The sequence below is a fragment of the Cyrtonyx montezumae genome, unplaced genomic scaffold (assembly GCF_038088225.1).
Source record: "Cyrtonyx montezumae isolate F1298 unplaced genomic scaffold, pur_monq_1.0 scaffold_0, whole genome shotgun sequence".
NCBI classification, from domain to species: Eukaryota; Metazoa; Chordata; class Aves; order Galliformes; family Odontophoridae; genus Cyrtonyx; species Cyrtonyx montezumae.
Genome location: NW_027071824.1, coordinates 28,223,916 through 28,243,670, shown reverse-complemented (window position 1 = coordinate 28,243,670; position 19,755 = coordinate 28,223,916). Strand labels below are relative to the sequence as shown.

The 19,755-nt window shown below is 38.6% G+C and overlaps 1 protein-coding gene across 2 annotated transcripts; it reads left to right on the top strand.

Moving 5' to 3' along the window:
• Positions 1–6,722: 6,722 nt before the first annotated feature.
• On the top strand, positions 6,723–11,069 carry CCR6 (C-C motif chemokine receptor 6). Of its 2 annotated transcripts, XM_065736530.1 has the most exons (3): positions 6,723–6,767; positions 9,244–9,319; positions 9,408–11,069. In XM_065736530.1, the coding sequence occupies exons 2-3, from the start codon at positions 9,311–9,313 to the stop codon at positions 10,491–10,493; spliced, it is 1,095 nt and encodes a 364-aa protein (XP_065592602.1). In that variant the 5' UTR covers positions 6,723–6,767; positions 9,244–9,310; the 3' UTR covers positions 10,494–11,069. The 2 variants fall into 2 exon arrangements, with proteins under 2 accessions (XP_065592602.1, XP_065592594.1); XM_065736522.1 differs by lacking the exon at positions 6,723–6,767 and having other exon boundaries at positions 9,141–9,319.
• The last annotated feature ends 8,686 nt before the right edge of the window (positions 11,070–19,755 follow it).

Below are 19,755 nucleotides of genomic sequence, written 5' to 3'. Positions count from 1 at the left end.
GTCTATTTCAGAGCAAGACAAATGAATGGTTTAAGGCCATTCTGCATCTGATACACTTACACACTGGAGAAAGCAGATATTCTCAGAGACCAGTTAAAAATTCTCGGACTTACTGCAGACTGAGAAGTTTCCTTATCAACCTCCCGCCCTCAGAAGTATCTCAGTAGCAGCTGATTAGGAACAGCAGTGCCTGCTGTGTGGAAGATCTGGGAGGAGATTTTCCTCCTTACAGAGAGAGAAACTAATTGCATAATTAGGTACGTGAGCACCTTTTAATCTCTAGCTTTTAGCGCTTACTAAGGCCGTGAAGGCTATGGCTGTGGAAACAGAGGTGACTGGGGCATTCCATGGTGTGGGTCTCCTGTAAATACAGTCATACAAAGAACATACTCTAAAAAGAAATCAGGTCAATGAATTCAACATATTCAGGTTGAAATGTCATTGCTTGGGAGTATAGTGTGATGACATGCTTTGAGAAACTACTTCGGTAGTCATTTCAATGAGACCTGAAACAGAGAGCGCGTGAGTGAGCGAGCAAGCAAAAAAACATTACCGCAAAGGGTATCGTCTATCTACAGCAGCAAAAACATAGAAATTATGTCAACGACTGCAATTTAACTCTACTTCTCTCTTTGCATGGTGCTTGCAGCATTTCTGATATGGAAACTCACGTGTTCTCCACAGTTTAATGTAAATTTGTCATACATTCAGCAGAACATTTTTAGGGCACCATTTACTTCTAAGGGCAGCAGTTATTTGGGAATATTTTACAATATTTTGTCTTCTTTGTAGCAATACATTTCACTCAAAATAAGTCAGATCCATTTTAAGAAGGATCTGCTTTTAAGGCATTCAGTCTTAATGCTGTCATAAGATTGGTGTCATAATGACACATTTTGTAAATGTTGTTAGGTTCATGGGTTGAAGAATGTTGTAATAGCTGCCTCTAATATGTATATCTCCAGCAGGGAGACATGTATGTAGCCAGCTGCCCCCTCCATGACCTCAGGAAAGACATTTGCAATTAAAACAGCTGAGAAAACCTCTGGGTGATGCACAGCTGTATGCAAAGCATTGCAGAGGTGGTGGAGAGTAAGGGGTTGGGACTGGTGCTACTCTCTTCATTGGGATTTTCCAGTCATTTGGAATTTTCCACTTAATTTCCAGTCAATGCAATACTTTCTCATGGGCAGAGAAGGTAGGTAATTCAGATTATGAGCTCCTGGCATTTTCAGTCAGTTGTCCCTTACTGGTGGAAAGACTGTATCATTCCTTTCACCACTGAATAGCTTCCTTACCTCCATAAGACCTTACGATCCCCAATCCTTTTCCAGTCTAGGCTTTCACAAGACCTTAGGCTATGGAATGACATTACTCATTGCCTACTTTCTCTGCTCTAAGAGGAAACGTAATCTGACTAGCAACCTCAGCAGACAGAAGAAAATAAAAGAATGACCAACAACAGATTAAGTCACCTGTATGATATTTCTCTCTGTTTTTTTTTTAGTATGTTGTGTTGTGTTTTGTTTTGTTTTGTTTTGTTTTGTTTTCTAAACTGGCATATTATATACCCAGACTTCCATCAGAAAAACCCCACACTTTTTAAAATTTGTTTGCTTAAAACTTTGATTTCCATCAACGCAATCTTCAGAAAATACATTGCTTTAACAAGCTTTTCTGAATCCAGTGCTTATCAGCAGGAGAACATGCTTACAGCTCCTTGTTCTTCTTTCTAGCCTGGCTCAGCTAGGAGGTCTGCTGTAGTAAGAAGCAAGGCTGCTGTGAAGCAGAGGAGTGCTCTGAGTATGACTGTGCTCCTCCTTCAGAAAATAACAGTCAACATAAGAAATCACCTCTGTTTCTTTACCATTTTCACATGAACCACAAACTGTTTCCCATCTTTTTATTTATTTACTTTTTAATCTCTGGTTTCAAGTTAAATAGCACGTATGCTGATAGAAGAAAACAGATAGACTATGAGGTTTTACAGATACAGTCACATACACATTGGGCTAGGGGTGAGATATAGGTATATGCTGTGTAGCCCCTTAACTTCCCAGGTGCTCTGTACCCATTGTTACCCATTTAATCTCATATTCAGTCATTTGACTAAACCTTGCAGAAGGCATCAGCAAGACTCTATCTTCTCTGTCTGGTTTGGTTTGACAGATGCCCAAGTAAGTAAAACCTTGATGGATGCCTGTACTGGGATATTAGGTTGGACCTTGGCAACTCATAGTATACAAGAAGACATGAATAGGTGGATGGAATCAGGTGGGACTGAAGCCAAAAATATCAAGAAAAAAGATGAGGAGGGAAGGAGGTGAGTGGTACTACAAGGTGTAATGCTGGAGAGAAATGATGGATGGAAATGAGATGGAAATAAGAGAAGAATAAAAAAGCCAGATAACAAAAGAGGGAGAAATAGAGAAAACAACACAAAAAGCTAAATATAGAAGTACCTAATACAGAAAAATGTCAGAGGAAGCAAATATCCACAAGTGAACAGATAGAGGAAATTTTAAAGAAAATAACGAGATAACATGTTGACAACATGTAATGATAACTTCAAAAAAAACAAACAAACCAACAAAAACAGGTAATATAAGCAACCTGAATGTAAAAATACAATTTACATTTTGTGGTCTGACAATGTTTGAGAGACCAGAACTTAAGCTGGTGGCTAGGTTTTTGAATCAGACTAAATTGATCTAAGTTTAACTGAACGAACATGAAAGCAGGAATGAATGGGGTGTGATGCTTCTCTTCTAGAATTAAAAAAAAGCATCCTGAGTCATTCCAGAAGTAACACATGGATTCTGGAATAACTCATGCAATGTTTTCCTTATATTTCAATATTTTCCTTCCTTAATTAGCGGTGGCAGAAAACTAACATGTGGTGAGTTTTGAGAAACCCCAGTAACCGTATTAGCTAAACAAGAGTAAATTTCCTTTCAGAGCTCTAACATACAAGCAAAAGCCAACTAGATGATGTGAAGGCCTCATTTGCATACCAGGCAGATTTTCAAATAGATGTCTCAAAAAGAAAAAACCCTTTCCATTTGCCACAGTGTGAAGGCGAAGCACAAGGTGTCTGCAAGAAAGGCTGTCTGAGCTTTGTAACTGGGTCAAAAGAAAATGCGCTAAGGAGGTGAGTGGCGCTAGCTGTCTTGTAGCAATTTTGGCATTAACCTAAATGGATTTAATTCTTCACTTTCTGAAAGACTGTTATTCTTGCTAGATTTTCAATGTATTGCAGACAAAAAGCATGAGATACACTGAAATTAAAAAGCAATTGGAACTGGAAAAAATTGAGACAGTTTTTGTACTGAATAATCTAAAATTTATCTTTTAATGAAACAAGCCATCTCGTTACACTGAGTCTCATTCTGTGAAATATACCTGATAGTATTCAGTTGCTTCCCAAGGTACACTGTCAGTATTCCAAATGCAGGCTGTTGTCTGAAAGAAATGCTGGAAGCTATTACTAGTAGATGTGCTTCTTTGAATAGAGACTACAGTCATCATGGACTTGGTTGGTGATATGAAGTCACATCCAATTTTGTCGTGTAGATAGAACTTCTACTTCCATTGCTTGTTATTTGCTTCTTACATGGCTGCCTTTGGCTAGATTTGTCTTTGCACAAAGAAGTTTGTGTTGTGAGTCTCAGATCCATCTCATCAGTCACAGAGATAAGAGAAAGAAGCACTTAAAGTCCCACAGAGGAACGGGCTGCCTGCAAAGCCCTTTAGCAACACAGAATGTGCTCCTACTCTGAATGTGACACTTTTAAACGTACTGGGAGCCACATTTCAAAATGTCAAACAGTGAGCAGGAATCAGCAGTTCACTTCAAACAGTATTTAGACAGAAAATGAGTTATCTGTATGCAAGGTCTAGGCTGTCACATATAGCTTTGTTACTGCAGAAATATAAGCACTTCAGCTTATCAAAAGGAAATGTACTATTTCTCACAGCACTTGATGGAAAGGAGAATTAAAAATGAAACTCACATTTTTCTTTCCAAGAAAAGACAGAAAATACCTTAGGAACCTCATATGAAATGCAAATCAAGTTGATTTGTTATTGTGATTAAGGATGTCTCGAAAGAGTTGCAGGGTCTGGGCAGCTTGCCAATGCAATTGGTACGCACCTTTCACTGCATCACTGCTCACACATCCTCTGCTCACACCTCTGCCTCCATCCTTTAGCACTGACCCACAGCTCAACTCTACTTGCTGAGCGTTGTAGGCTCAAATATAAAACATAGGTGTCCTTCTGCAACTGCCATGAGTTGCTGAACATGGGTAGCTCCAGAGCAAGCTGGGACATGTAGCCAAGCATGGCGGCTGATAAGAATACAGGAACAGACCAAAGATCCACTCAGGGCCATGTCTTACTTCTGAAGATGGCTAGATGCAAGCACCTGGGGCAGAGAGTGTCTGCCTCATGGCACTTGTCCTGAGATATCCTTGCAGCTTTCAAGAATCTGTTCCTAGCCATGCCACTGAGCTGGGGGCTTCACACAAGCTGTTAGGAATAATAACCTCTGCAGACCTAGATGGGCATTTGCCTAATTGCTCTTTGAGCTCTTGTGTGTATTTTTCCTCTATAACATCTGGAAGCAAAAAATCTCTCAGTGTGTGATGACATTGTATTTTACCTAACAACACCTGCTAGCTTCACAGGCAGCTCTCTCCATGGTTTTTTGTTTTGTTTTGTTTTGTTTTTCTTTTTCTTTTCTGTGATCCAGTAAATCATTTTGCATTCAAAGCATCCCAAAACTCGTGGTTTCATAGAACTCTGTCATGTCTAAGAATTCTTTTCCAGACTGCCTTCTCCATCTTTCTTCAGCTAGTTGTCCCATACACCTGGTGACTGTAGAGCAGCAGCCTTGCCTTACGATTCGCGTCCTGGGCAGGAATGAGCAGAACTGTGTTGTAGTTACGTGGTGGGAGCCCAACAGATTTTTACAGAAGCATTACCATAACTTCTGCTTTGTCACTTCTTGCTTTTCTCATCATTCTTAATAAAAAAAATCTCTTTTATGGTGAGTTCTGTGGATGTAGAAGTCAAGTAGAACAGCCTCTTGGCTGCTTAGGGCATTATAATTTAATATCAATGCGTTTGAAAAGAGATTGAAAGTCATAGGCAACTAGACAAGAATGAGAGATCTCTAAAAGAAGAATCAGAGATCTCTAAAAGAAGTCACAGGTATCCAGTGAGCAACAGAATCAACTGTGGTAGTCTGGCTCCAGCCCATCCAGTCACCACAGATTAACAAGTCTTTTGACCACTGCTGCAACTCAGTGCCCTAACTGCAGCTGTTACATTGACTTATCAATGGAAGTCCGTAATGGAGATGATCTTAATAGTCTGCTACAAGCATTTCTCTTCTGTCTTTAAATCATCTTCTCTGCACTGAAACTCATACATCTCTTCCAAGTGTTGAACTTTCCTGAATCATATTTCAAGAGCTCTTTACTTTAGATTAATGAATTAAGATTTAATCTTAACCTTCCCCAGATCTGAGATGACAGACGGCACTTTGTTCCTAACAGCAATAAGAAGTACACATTAATTATATATTGAGTCCACTGAAGTTAGTTGTGTCACAGTCCAGATTGATTTCACATTTTTTTGCTCAATTTGCACAAAGCGGCAAAGATACATTTTTCAGCAGAAATGATCAAAACATCCACGGGCATGTCATCATGCACATTAATATGTAGGAAAAGTGATATCTCCATTTCAGGGTTTTTAAGTATCAATGTGTTATGCTAGTGATTCATGCAAATATGGTGGGATTTTATTATAGTGGAACCCAAGGGCTTGGATTCAACGAAAACATACATTCAAGAAAAAGCACTACACCTGCTTAATTAATCATGAATGATGGTAACTTATTTCTAAATCCACCCAGTCACATCTTCATTTCCTTTCCTGGTTATGGTTTGCGGAATGCAGTAGCATACTTAAGCTGCAAGGGATCTAATTGCATTGTGGTATGCACTGTTTTGAAAGAAATTAGGAGCAAGACATCTATCATCCTGTATTTAGGCCCTATTAATTTAAGCATAGCTTAAAAGGCTGCTTGTATTAATTCTATCTGGTGCCTCTAATGAGGTAACAAGGCTCAACTGAACGTTCACAAAAACAATTTCTAAAATAAGAAGAAAGAATATACTTTTTTAACTCTTCTAATGCAAATTCCCTACTAATCTAAATTGCCATCAAGAGCTAAAGCCTGGAAATACATGTACGTATATTTTAAAAATTAATGAATCAAAAATGAAGTCTTTTCTTTCCAGATTTCAGTTAACTTTAACAACAGGTGAAAACAGATCAAAGAGTCACAGAATAATTTGGATTGGAAGGGACCTTTAAAGATCATCTAAACATTTTATTTGTAATGATTCTAATGCTAGCTCAGTTTTTTGAAAACAGAATTATTATATAGGTAGTCTCACTCAATTATTCAGTGACTTCCCTATGCCTTGCACGTCTCCAGCATAGATAAGGTTAAATAATTTCCTTTACGTAAAAAAAAAAAAAACCCAAAAAAAAAAACAGTTTATTGCTTGTCAGGAGGAAGTGGTAATAATTTCAATTTAACTCTGTACCTTTGACTACTGCTGTTATTCCTTGTTTTTTAAATTGAAGCATACTTCTATTGAGGCTGATTGTAAATGTGCTTGAGCCAGCCACAAGAAAACTGTAATGGAGTTGTACAGTAACATCTGATCCACAGACCATTTTCAAATCTGGTAAGTACTAAAATAGATAATATAAAACATATGTATGCATGAGGAATACATTAAAAGACATCAAGTAGCAGGAAGGTGCTTGTAATGGTAGGTAATGCTTGATTAATACTTTCTGATTTCCTCCAATTGCTGAGAATTATTTTCCCTACAAAAATACATCTTTTTCCTGAGGTCTTTCTTCAGCCACTGTCTTGTAATTCCAGATAACCTATTTGTACTTTAGACTGTAGTTTAGTCTTACTTTTGAGTACTCACATATAGCTTTTATAGCTAAAGGCAATGCTAGTACAGATAGAGGGGAAAATAGAAGGCTTATGTAACATTCATGTAACATTCAGAAGTCTGTTTGTGTGTTTGTGCATAGATGTGCCTGTATGTAATAGAAAAACAGTATTAGAGCACACCCAACCATGCTCACTCCCATATATATATGGAAATTTATTTTTGGCAATTCCCTAATATATTAGTGCAAAGTAAAGCTGCCTATTGAAAGACTATTGGAGAGATTTAAATCGGGAAGTTCCTAGTTCTGACTCAGCTTTCTTTGCAGGCAGTGCACCTTTGTAACAGCTTTGGTGAATTCTGTTTCAAATTCTCAAAAGGAAATAAACTCAAGAGATTTAAATCAGGTTCTGAATCTGATCTCTGCTATTCTGGTTTCAGTTTGAGTCTTTGTCTACCCTCTTGTACCAGCTGGCCTCAGGAGGCTTTTGCTGGTCCTTCTGTGCAGAAGCGTGTGGCTGGTGGTGTCCTTATGAATTTCTATCCTTAAGGAGAGAGCATGTGGCCTTCTGTGCTTACAGACTTCAGGAAACACTTGTACCCCCGTCCTTCTAAATGCCTTCACACTTTTTTTATTCCCTCTACACTTTATCCTCAAATACTGCTTTTATATCCAATGAAGGTATGTCTTCCTATTTATTGATTGATTTATCTATTCAACAGTAAAATAGTAGTTTCTACAATAATAAGCTAGACAGGTAACCCTTCAGTACAGGCAGTGCAAAGGGTAACGGAGGCCCCATGAATAGGTGTGTGGCTAGCTGGGGCTGAGAAGGGGGAAAGAACAGCTTCAGACTAGGGTAGCTCAGTGAAGACAGACCAGGGCCCACAGTCCTAGTTGTACTGTGTGACTTTATAGCTTGCTTTATATACCTCTGCACTTCTGAGAGACATTTCAAGTTAAAACTTGCTTCAGCACCCCTGCACCTTCTAAAAATCAGTTCTGAAAAGCTCACAGAGGAAGCTGGAGTGGTGGTTAAAGATTTCCTTAAAGGGCAGGAAAGCCAGAGAAGCTGTGATGCTTAAACAACATGCTTCAGATGTTCTTTTACCCATCTGAAGACCTCCAACATGAACTAGACTCCTTACTTGAGTCATGTGGAAACAGATCCTTGTTATGCCTTTGGAGAGTGAAGAGTGTCTTGTCCTTTCAATCTCCCAGCTTCCTTGTCATATCTGGGCTCTGTCTGCTCCACTTTCACAGATTATCTGTCTTTCCCTTTTTTCAAAATTGGAATCCTAATTTTTATTGTAATTGTAATTCCTAAACAATAAGTATTTGTTAATCTGGACTTAACACTGACCCTCGTGCTCTTCCCAATTAGCAGCACAACTAACAAAACATAGAGAAACTCTGAATGGAATCAACATTCATTCCCCTTGCAAACAAGAAAAGAAGACAGATCTCATTTAGGGGAGTGCTGAGGATCTAAATCTCCTGCCTGGGGGAGCTTTGTGCTTGTGGCCACCAATAGCCTTTTCCCACCAATGCCATGTTCCCCATTTTATCCATCTAAAGTCAAAACTTGAGACCTTGTGGTCTGATTTGCAGAAGTCAGAGCCTTGCTGCAATCACAGTCAATGTATTTGGTTCTTTATATAACTGAAATCGTGCACAATGACAAGCACAATGAAAAGTGATGCTGGGGGAAGGAACAGGCATGTCAAAGTGAACACCTTGGGTCAGTACTTACTGTGAAGATGCTATGCTTGAGTTTCTTCTCAGTGAAAGGGTGTTAACAATATATCTACATCACACATACAGAAAAAGAGGTTAAAATGGTGCATAATGCTATGGAGTATAGCAAGATGCTAAATTCTGCTGCTTACTCTTCCATATCTACCTCAGTACACTGATATAAACTGTCATACTGCATTTTTGAAAGTGAAATTTAATTTATTCGAAATTCTTGAGGAGGGAAGTCAGTGTGAACTAAAGGACATGTGCTCTCATCCAATGCTCAGAAGCTCTGAGGATATACAATGGTGTTCTTAATGATATTGATACAAACCACCCACCTTCCATGACTGTATGCTGTACTGCAGAGATGTGTTTTGTTGATATACTGTGTCCTGTTGGTACAGCTGATGTGAGCTGGTTCTTTTTGGAACTCATTCCATTTCCAAAAGTTTTTCTGCTTCTTCACATTTCTTGTGTTGTTTTCCCAATCCAACTTCTTTTCTTTCTTTCCAGAAATCTTCAGAGAGCATTTTGAAACTGCTTTCCACATTCATTTCCTTCTCAGAAGTGCACTAACAAAATGAATACTGTAAGTACTTAAATGAAAAACCATATATAGAAGGGAATAACACCTATGAGTTGACTGTTGACCTTTATTTGTTCATTTTTTTTTACAGACAGATTCCTATACCACGGACTATCCATTTGATGCAGACTACGCTTCTCAAATTATAACACTCTGTTCCAAAATGGAAGTCAGGAGCTTCACAAAAGTGTTTCTGCCAGTTGCATACTCGCTGATTTGTGTCATTGGCCTGGTTGGTAACATCTTTGTAGTGATGACCTTTGCATTATATGAACGAGCCAAATCCATGACAGATGTGTACCTCTTCAACATGGCTATAGCGGACATACTGTTTGTGCTGACTCTCCCACTGTGGGCAGTGAATTATGCTGCTGACAAATGGATTTTTGGTAATTTCATTTGCAAAATGGCCAGAGGTATCTATACAATCAACTTCAGCTGTGGCATGCTGCTTTTGGCCTTTATCAGCGTGGACCGATACATCGCAATTGTACAGGCAACAAAGTCATTTAAACTCAGGGCAAGAACACTTGCATACAGCAAACTGATTTGTTTGGCGGTGTGGGCATCAGCTATTCTCATCTCCAGTTCCTCTTTCCTATACAGTGAAAGTTATAGATTCTCCAAGAATGAAACCAAAGAGATTTGTGATCACAGATTTAACAAAACATCTGACAGCACTGTGCTGAAATCACTGCTGCTGTGTCTACAAGTGGGATTTGGATTTTTTGTACCTTTCATATTCATGATTATTTGCTATGCGTTCATTGTCAAGTCCTTACAACAAACCCAGAATTCCAAAAGAAACAAAGCAATCAACGTGATTGTATTAATTGTAGCTGTTTTCCTAGTTTGCCAGGTACCCTATAATACTGTTCTTCTTGTGGCAGTTACAAATATGGGCAAGACAGAGAAATCTTGTGACACTGACAATGTAATGGCCTATGCAAAATATACCACTGAGACCATAGCATTTTTGCACTGTTGCTTGAACCCTGTACTCTACGCATTTATTGGAGTGAAGTTTAGAAGTTATTTTGTGAAGATAATGAAGGACCTTTGGTGCATGAGGTACAAGAAATACAATAAACGTAGTTCAAGGACAAACTCTGACATTTATCATTCCAGACAGACCAGTGAAGTTCTGACTGACAATGCATCTTCTTTTACTATATAATACAGTTTTAACGACATTATTACTGAAGGACTCTGTCACCAAGCAACGCAAACCAGTCTCGCTGTATCTGTAGTAGACAGTCTTCTGGGCCCTCTCTGTACCTCAAAGGGAGCTCCCATGACTTACAATTCCTTTCAGGAAAATGATTAAGATAAAAGAATAACACTGTCCTGTGGAAAACTGAAATCTTATTTACCTCTTCTAACATTCATCCTCTTGTGAAGTGCACTCCCTTAGAATTCTCAGAAAAGTGAAGTTTACAGAGGAACTCTCCTTGTTTCTAAGAAAAACATTGTGTCTTGTCTGTCCTACATCACTGAAATATCTCAAAAGTAATAAGGAAATGAATCAGGCCATGTCCAGGCTCATTCTACCTACATTTATGCTGTTACTATTAAGTATTTATACCTGGAAGTCTTATTGAAGTGTAGGTCTGCTCTGCTCTTCTGCGGTAGACAGGTCACTCTATGGATAATACTAACCTAAATGGATGGCATTTTGAGCAAAGCATTGCAAGGAAAGCTAATGGAGGAATGAAGAAACAGGCTCCAGGAATAGCTTGAATAGCTGGGCTTAGATGTCTTTGCCTGGTTCTACACTTCACCTGCTCATCAAGAATTGCAGAAGCTTGTACCAAGGTGGAGTCTGCTCAAAGCCAACAAAGATATGCCTATCAAAAACAGTGCTTAAAAAAATATTAAAATCTAACAACAAACGGAGCAAACAAAAAGAAGAAAACTGCGAAATAAAGAGCCCTGGAGCAGGCTCCTCAGAGCAGTGCTTATGGCACCTCACCTGCCAGAGTTCAAGAAGTGTTCAGACAATGGTCTCAGAAGTATAGTTTCATTTTTTTGGAATAGACTTGCACAGAGCCAGGAGTTGGACTCAGTGATCCTTGTGGATGCCTTCCAACTTGGGATATTCTATGATTCTATAGTTGATATATGTGCAGAAAGGTTTTCTGACATCTCATTAGTTATTTTTTCAATGACAGAAGATCTTTATTTGAGATATTCTTTGTTTGGCACTGGATTCTGGTTCTGCAGTCTTTCGAAGCTGATCACATTGTGAACATTTCTTTGTGGTGTTGCTTCTTTGTGTTGTATCTCTCTAGCTGAAATTGAAGCTCCACTTTTTAGGAGCCACCAAACTGAACAGAAATGCAGTAGTCGAATGCCAGCTTTTTTTGTCGTTAACTAGATTGGTTGTAGAACTTTTATTTCTTTGCATTTTGCTACCACTCACAGTTTCCATAGGAAGGGATGTACGTATGACTTAATTCAACCAGAATTTTTGACTGAGCATTTGACTCTAAATATAGGGATATTTATAATAAATGCTGATAATTTTAAGCAGCCAGGACTTTCCAGTAGACTTTCAGTGCTATTTCTGTTCACTGAGAAAAATTCACCACCTTGTAACAGTATATGGAATGGCAAGGTAGGCAAGAGAAGGAGCTGATGCATATCAAAGAGCTGGATATAGGTAACAATGAGAGCCCCACTGCTTTGTGACTGCAGTGTGCTGAAGCTCCTAACAGTTTTCTGCAGTTCTTCTGCAATGAGGGCAAACTGGTATACTGTTACGCAGAATATTCCATTCCTATGGCAGGAGTAAATTAATGCAATATGCAGCTGGATGTTTGTCTTGGTTTTTTTTCTATGCTCATGGCTGATGAGACAGAGGATTTTGGGTCAGTAACCACATCTTCCAGAGCAATTCAAAGGGCCAAGATCTATAGCACTGGAGCCAAAAAAGGCTTGAGGAACAGTGTTGATATGGTATGATGTGAAATGAGCATTGCTTGTGCTGGTATAATACATCCTTGTTTAGAGTAAACAGTGATGTTCTTAAATGTCAGTACCTGGTGTTATAAAGATGTGTCTTCTTATCATCACTGAATAGTAACTTAGCCAAGAATATGATTCAAAATTATGTAAATGCATATGTGTGCATTTGCTGTATATAGCATTGACGATCTTCTGTGTGATAATTCAACAAATAAAAAATGTAATAAAAAACCTCATCTCTAAGTTTCTGGCAACATATATAACCTTAAAAATTCTTTTATTCAGTGCAAAATCTCTCATACCTGAAGGCTTAGCATCTTTCTTTCCTTCACAGTCACTCTCTGCCCCTGATCTACATGATATCTCTTCTACAGAGCACCATCCTCCCTGAACTGATCCTGTGTGGGCTTCCCACAGGCTGCAGCTCTCCAAGCACTGCTCCAACATGGCTCCGTGTCATGAAGCTCACCCTTCAGACACTGCTCCACACAGGTCCCCACCGGTAGCAGGTCCCCTTGATCTCCTGCCCCACCATGGGCTGCTCCCCACTGGATGCAGCTCTGGCCTGGGGTGCCCCTGTGGTGGATCACCATGGGCTGTGGCTAGAAGTGTTACTAAGGGAAGGAGAACATGGTGTGTGCATGAAATTAAAATGGTGCTCGGGTTACAGATTGTGCTAATATAAAGGCCTTGCCAAAAGCCCCTGTATGAGGGCATCCTTGAAGGACAGCAGAAATCTCAATCACCATGAATGGTCTTCCTGGAGAAAAGGGGGTGAAAGAGTTGGGAAGAGCTCACAAGAAGTAGAAATAGAGCTCCAACCAGTGCAGTGCTGGTTTCGTATCCTTACAGATTTAACTTGAACTTTGTAGGAAGCTACAGAATGGAATTTTGAATCGTAAAACATTTCATTTACACATTTTACCTTAAATTTGTTTTGTGAAATATACTCTCAGATAGAAGAGTGAGACCAGTTCAGAGTGAAATGACTGTAAGGGCAGATCCCATTTGCTAGATGTTGGGCAGCAGGAGGCTGCTGATCATTGGATTCAAGGAGTTCAGAAGTAGATAGGGCCTCTTTGCCCAGTGTGAAATAAAGGTGTAATGTCTCAGTATAGACAGCCAAAAGCTAAATCTATTTTCTGACACATATCTTAAAACTGAACTAACCTATAAATTAGCTTTTCATAAAAGTGTCAGTTTTCATGATTTTCAAATTTCATGCACTGTCTTTTCTATTTATAAATTCATTTCCTTGGAAGAGAAATCACTATAAGCGAATGGACATGCAAAAGAGTCATACTGGACAAAGGACACGGAAACCATTTGGGCCTTGCCAGTAGGAAGGACAGGCAGAGGAAAGAAAATGACAGTTACATGCAAAGAGAACTTGATGATGAATAGAAAAATTGGAAAAATGGGACAAAACAGTCCAGAGATGAACATTGCTTTGATAGTAGGATATTGGTAATGATTACGTACATAATGGATATAAGTGATTTTATTATTTAGACAAAACTTTACTTTTAACCCCCGTAAGGAAATTTTTTTGACTATAATTGGGAACACTTGAGAAGTTATTGAGCTTGCTGAGAAAAGTACCATGAAGATGGTACCTGAAGCTTTGAGAATTCGTACTGAATTTGAAAAACAGTTTTTGATTCAATGAAAATGATAAAGTTTTCGAAATGTCAAAACAGTGTATCTCATGAAGCATCTCAAATATCTTTACCTATCTGGTTAGTTTTCAAACACTAATAAAAATAAAGGAAATGATTTCACAAAACCACTGAAAGAGTCTCATAATCTCTTTTTTCAAACTGTTGCTGAGCAACCAGAGTATCCTCACCACTACCCACCTATGATTTAGAAGCTCATATCCTCATGAAGAGAGCCTGTGCAAAGTACAGATTTCCTTCCTTGCCCCACTCCCCACTCCTCTCCTTACTCCCCCCAAAAATAAAATCTGTATAGAGGATGCTTCACCCTTAAAGAGTACTGCACAAATATCTCTAATTCTCTTCTTGTAGTATAGCTGTAGGCCAAAGAGGAATTAAATAACATCTCCTTTTGTGTGTGAATGACATAACCTGGTGGTAAAGATATGACCACCAGGCAAAGAGTTCTCAGGCAGCTTTAAACACAGTCAAGTTCCCTTTATAACTAGTTCCTTAATACAAATTCTCCATATTTGGTTAAAAGTACTCCCTTATCTAACCTGAGTTGAAAAGTGTCTAGGATTTTATACAGTCAAGAAAACAAGATTTATTCATTTAAAAATGATTTCAGTAATGAAAGTTCTTACTGATCCAGTCATGATCCTTTCCCAACCAAACTGATAGATCCATTATTTGTACAGTTTTTTAGTTGAAAACCATGGTTGGGTTTCTTTGGATTGATTGCATTACATAACTCAATTGTGTATCATGATGCACCTTTCATATGTTTAATGATATTGTCATCTTCCATTTATTTGCCACATAACACATCACTGTTGATGTATCTTATTCTAAGTAGTTGACAGACTTCAAGGTTAGTGTGAAGTGCTGTAGACTGCTCCCCAGAAGATTAGCTATTTTTTGTTCCTGTAAAACTTGCTGTTTATTTTATTTGCAAAGCAGAATAACACTAGACTGAATTGTCAGAAGAATGAATTACAATATAAAATTTCCATGGTTTGGAGATTAAGGACACATTTTATGAATGCTAAAGCCTGCAAATTTGGTCAGTGGCTTTTGAAGCATAGGTTTAATGTAGACTGTCTAGAATGATTTCAAATAAGGTACCCCTAGCTGCAAATGCAAAAAAATCTTTGAGAAATAACACTGCATTATGTGTTATAAAGGGATCTATTTAATATCTTTGCAGTGAAAACTGTGTATGACTTAGATAATTCTGTGGATAATAGGTCATGGCACACGTTTACTCTGCGGGAAGGGCTGTACTAGATGATCTTCAGTGGTGTCAACAAAGGTAACCATCTACTTGTGAGTCTACTGAGGAGACTGAAATGAGCAGTTTGCTTAGCTGTCTTCTGGTTGTAAAGCTGTGTAATTTGGAGAATACCAGCCATCTCTGCATTAATTGAGCAGATCCTTTTGGAGATGAGCTTGTTTTTTTTTTGATGACTAGTGTTGTTTATATTTTCAATTTGCAAATTTGATTTAATCATGCAGTGCAGTCCCACAAAGAGGAAAATAACAGTGTGTAGTGCCACATGTTCTACATTTTTTTTTTCTGAAATCTCTCACCCTGGCTTCCCAGTAGATTGCATTATAGGAGAATACTGAAGTACAATTTCATTTCCTGCATTTCAGAGTCAGGCAGTCAGAGCAATTTGTACTACTCACTAAGTGTGAAAATACTCTGGAGATTTAAGTGAATCTGGATGAATTCACAAAAACACAGAATAGATAGAATGAAATCATTGTCAGACAATATAAAAAGTTCTGTTTGCTGCTCTGTTGTATACTACGTGGTCTTCGATAGGGTAATGGTTATTTGGTGAAGAATGCCATGAATTAAGGACATTTAAGTGTTGGTTTTTTTCTTAATGTATTTCACTTTTAGTAAAAATACATAGATTTGTGTAAAAATTACTTCCAAGTATTGCATCATTATGGAGTTATTCACAGCAGTTTTATGTAGTTTTTATTCATCTATTAAGGAGAAAGAGGAAAGAGGAAAATAAAGGCAAACAAAGAGACAAATCTGGACTGACACAAAACCAACAGCTCTTTAAAGAATCCTGTGTGGATGCTATGGTTGCCTCTACCTTTGATCACCTCAGAAAAATAAGTATTTGTTATTAAGACCAAAACAAAAACAAACAAAAAACCAAAAAGCAACAGATAATTAGGAAATCTTCACTCTATTTTCTCTGTTGACTTCTACCCACGGAAGAATATTTGGAAACGCAGTTACCAGAAGTGAATGTTCCTTCAAATCTTCCTCCTGCAGCTTCCTAAAGCTAACATACCCAAGACACAGGCAAACTATTGGATACTCCATGAAGCCTGATAAAGTCCTGAATATCTCCATTAGATAACTGGAGCATAAAAGAATCTTGTTAGACATGGGCTGGTTCATATCTTTCCTGCCTCAGGATAGGAGACCATGTATTCAAGTGGACTGAAAGGATAAAGAAAAACTGCCCATGACAGTGCAGGATATGGAATCTGACAGCTGCAAACATACCAGATAATGCTATTAGCATATGTTCATATACATATATATTTTTTCCAGATATCTTAATATTCCATAGAACTAGGCACTGAAAAAATATACGGGAAAATGCTAAAAGAATCAAGTGTTACATGAGCTCACATAAACTGAACCAAACTCATATTTACAGAAATCTCTTTACAGAGAGTTTTATGCTCCCAATTTTCCAGGTAGTGGCTGAACCACTGTGAGAGGCATTCTGTCTGGGTAGGGGAGTATATACACAAGAATACTGAACTAAGGGAACCTGCAGTGAGCTTTTAAAAAATCCTTATTTAATGAAGAGCTGAAGGCCCAGCTTTGAAATTAAGCTGCTCATGGATGTCTGTCTTGGAAAGGAAGGATGGTTTATTGGTAACTGGAGTCAGTTCTGCTGGTGTAAGCCACATCCACGTTAGTGCTCTCACATCTGTTACAGCCTGCATAGCTCTATTGGCAAAATATCCCTGCTGTGGATTTGGATCAAGGTGCAGTGATGAGAAGGTCCAGTTAGAGAAGATTTCATGTTGTGAGTCAATTAAGACATCTCTGTACTATCACCTAGTTCAGAAACAGAGCAAAGCTCCAACTTAAAAACTGCCTGCAAATCAGTGTTACTATCTCTGACCCAAGTTTGGAGTCTTGAGTTTATCTGAAAACTGTTTGGTCTCTTCATCAGAATTCAGTAAACTGTAAGATAAACCAAAGTACAACTGTTCAACAATGTTGAAATTTCACATTTAATATCATGGCCTGTTGTGAGAAACTGACAATATCTTGAGAATGCCTTACAATTAGTTTAGGAACCATGTGTATATTTTAAGTGTAAAAGAATTTTCATCGTTACATTTAAAAAAAAATCATTGACTGCTTCAGAACTGTGTGCGTTTTTTTTCCTCATTCAGAATAGTGCAAGGTCTCCCTCCAGTGGCTGAAAACCATGTAAATTATGTGAAAGCATCAAGAGTCTAGTTTTTATAGTCCTACATTGCGAGATACCCAGGAGTTTCAGCTCTTATATAGATGTTCTTGCCTTTTAGATTTAACATAGGTTTCTTAGCAAACTAAATGAACAGAGAAGTATGTTCAGAGCACAGTGCAATTGTGCATTTACACAGTTTACTGGGTTTTTTTTCCAAAAGCCAGCACTTTTTCATAACACTTGGGCTTGTGTTATCCTAATGTAATGGAGAATAGGGTCCCATTTCTAACAGTGCACATTACCAATGCACTGAATTTTTTTCTCTCAGGGTCTATTCTCCAGTTAATAAAATTCTTCTTTTTTATAGAAGATTTCTGTGTTTGCAGGCAATTAAACTCTGGCCCTTCTTTTACTCTGTAGACTGCTTTTCTTATGAGGCACAGCAGCAGATAATACAAGGGACAAAGAATCACACGTACCTACTTCAGAATTTCAGGTTTGTTGCTGGGAGCAATTTGGTGACCAAAATCAGCAACGGGCAATTTACAGTGGCTGAAATCCTGGTTTCCCTAAGGAGATCTGCATGGAAATCTTTTTCACATTCAACATTATCTACAGACAAGAGATTCTGCAGACACCTTTCTCACTTCATAAAATCCTTTGTGCCCTCACGCATGCTCATTGTTTGTAATCAGACAGAGGAGAGGAACAGGGTTGGGCTGTCTGTGCTGCTGCAGTTTGCCTAAGTGCTGTGCACTGTCTGCCCGCCTGGCTGACCACACATGTGCCCTGTACATATGTGTATGTGGTGAGTATGTGCTCAGTCTTGCTACTGCCTGGGGATAAAGCCACAACAGCCTTGCTTGTATCCAGATTCAGCATACCCTAAGCACTGGGTAAGTTCAGCACTTCAGTGATGGCTCAACATTTTATATGCTGTGCTGCTTAAAATGTAATGATCATCACTGATTTATTCTCACTGTCCTGTTTATCCATTTGCATCATGTCTACAGCTGCTCCTCTAATTCTGGTAACAGAGTTTAAAAAAAAGAAAGACATTTTTCAAATAATAACTTCTAAGAACAGAGCTCTCACAGGGCTGTCAGTCTGGTTCTGCAGCTTCATTTGAAGTCTTCAGGCCTGAGTGTTTGTGGTTCACTTCCTAATTCTACATTTGGGCTCCCCAGTAAAACTGTCAGAGCTTTCAGTTAGATTTCAGTTTGCTTTCAGGAGAATCCGATAAAAATAGAGATTCTCCACAAACAACCAACCACTCATCATCCTATAGTGTACTTCCCTGTGTGCTCCTGCTGGCTGCCAAGGCTCTCTGTGCCAGCCTCATAAGGAGCAGCTGTTGACTGCTTTGGCCACATTTGCTGAAAACTGACTTTGTTGCCTAGAGAAGAGGGAGGCTCCCAGTGGTTTTGTTTGAGCAGTGCCTCCAGAAGACCCACTGCAATCAGGGCTGTGAACTAGTTACTGTTTGCTCACTGGCTTAATACCCTGGCAATCGACGACAAGGCGAAAGCAAACACTGGAAGCACTCAGGGTAGAACAAGTTTTAGTGCTGTGTTTCTTATATAGTAAGCTACTAGCCTAGGTAATGCTAACTTCTATAAACAAATTTCTTACCTGTGAAACCTCACGCATTAAGAATACACCTCCCCACACAACTTCTGAGATTACAATATAATGATGAAAATCAACTATGATGGATAGTTACCAGAATTTGTTGGGTTAAAATCTGATATTGTCAAGTTAGTCAGTCAGAGACCTCTTAATCAGTGCCCAGGCTTGAAAATCATTTTCTAGTTAATGCATCAGAGAGGCTTCCTCAAGTCTTCACAATTCTTTAACTGCTCAACAGTGGTTATGGTGCTAGAAGCAAGGTATGAGGTTGGAGAGACTCTTGGAAAGCACAGCTTGTTTTCAGAGCCTGTCTTTTATAGTTGTCAGCTTATATTTGATCACTTTTTTTTTTTTTTTTTTTTTTGAGAAAACACACCCAGGGCTGTGGAACTTACACACCTTGGTGCAAAATGTGATGTCAGTAAGCCAGGGCACTAACTGCTCCTCAATAATGAGAGTCATCTTCCTGGCAGCTGCTAACAGCTCAGCATTTGAACTCTGTATCTGAGTAGCATGACTACATGTGTTTCCTTTTTCTTTCTTTCTTTTTTTTTTCAATTTTTTTTCATTTCTCTTTAAGATTCAATCTGTACGATTCTCATTTTAGTTCCCAGGCAGTCTGGACTTAGTTGTTTTACATTTGTAGATTTCTAAAATGTTTCCAGTGGAACTGTAGATTACTCTAAAGGGAGTTAAAGCCCACAAACAATGTTTCCTA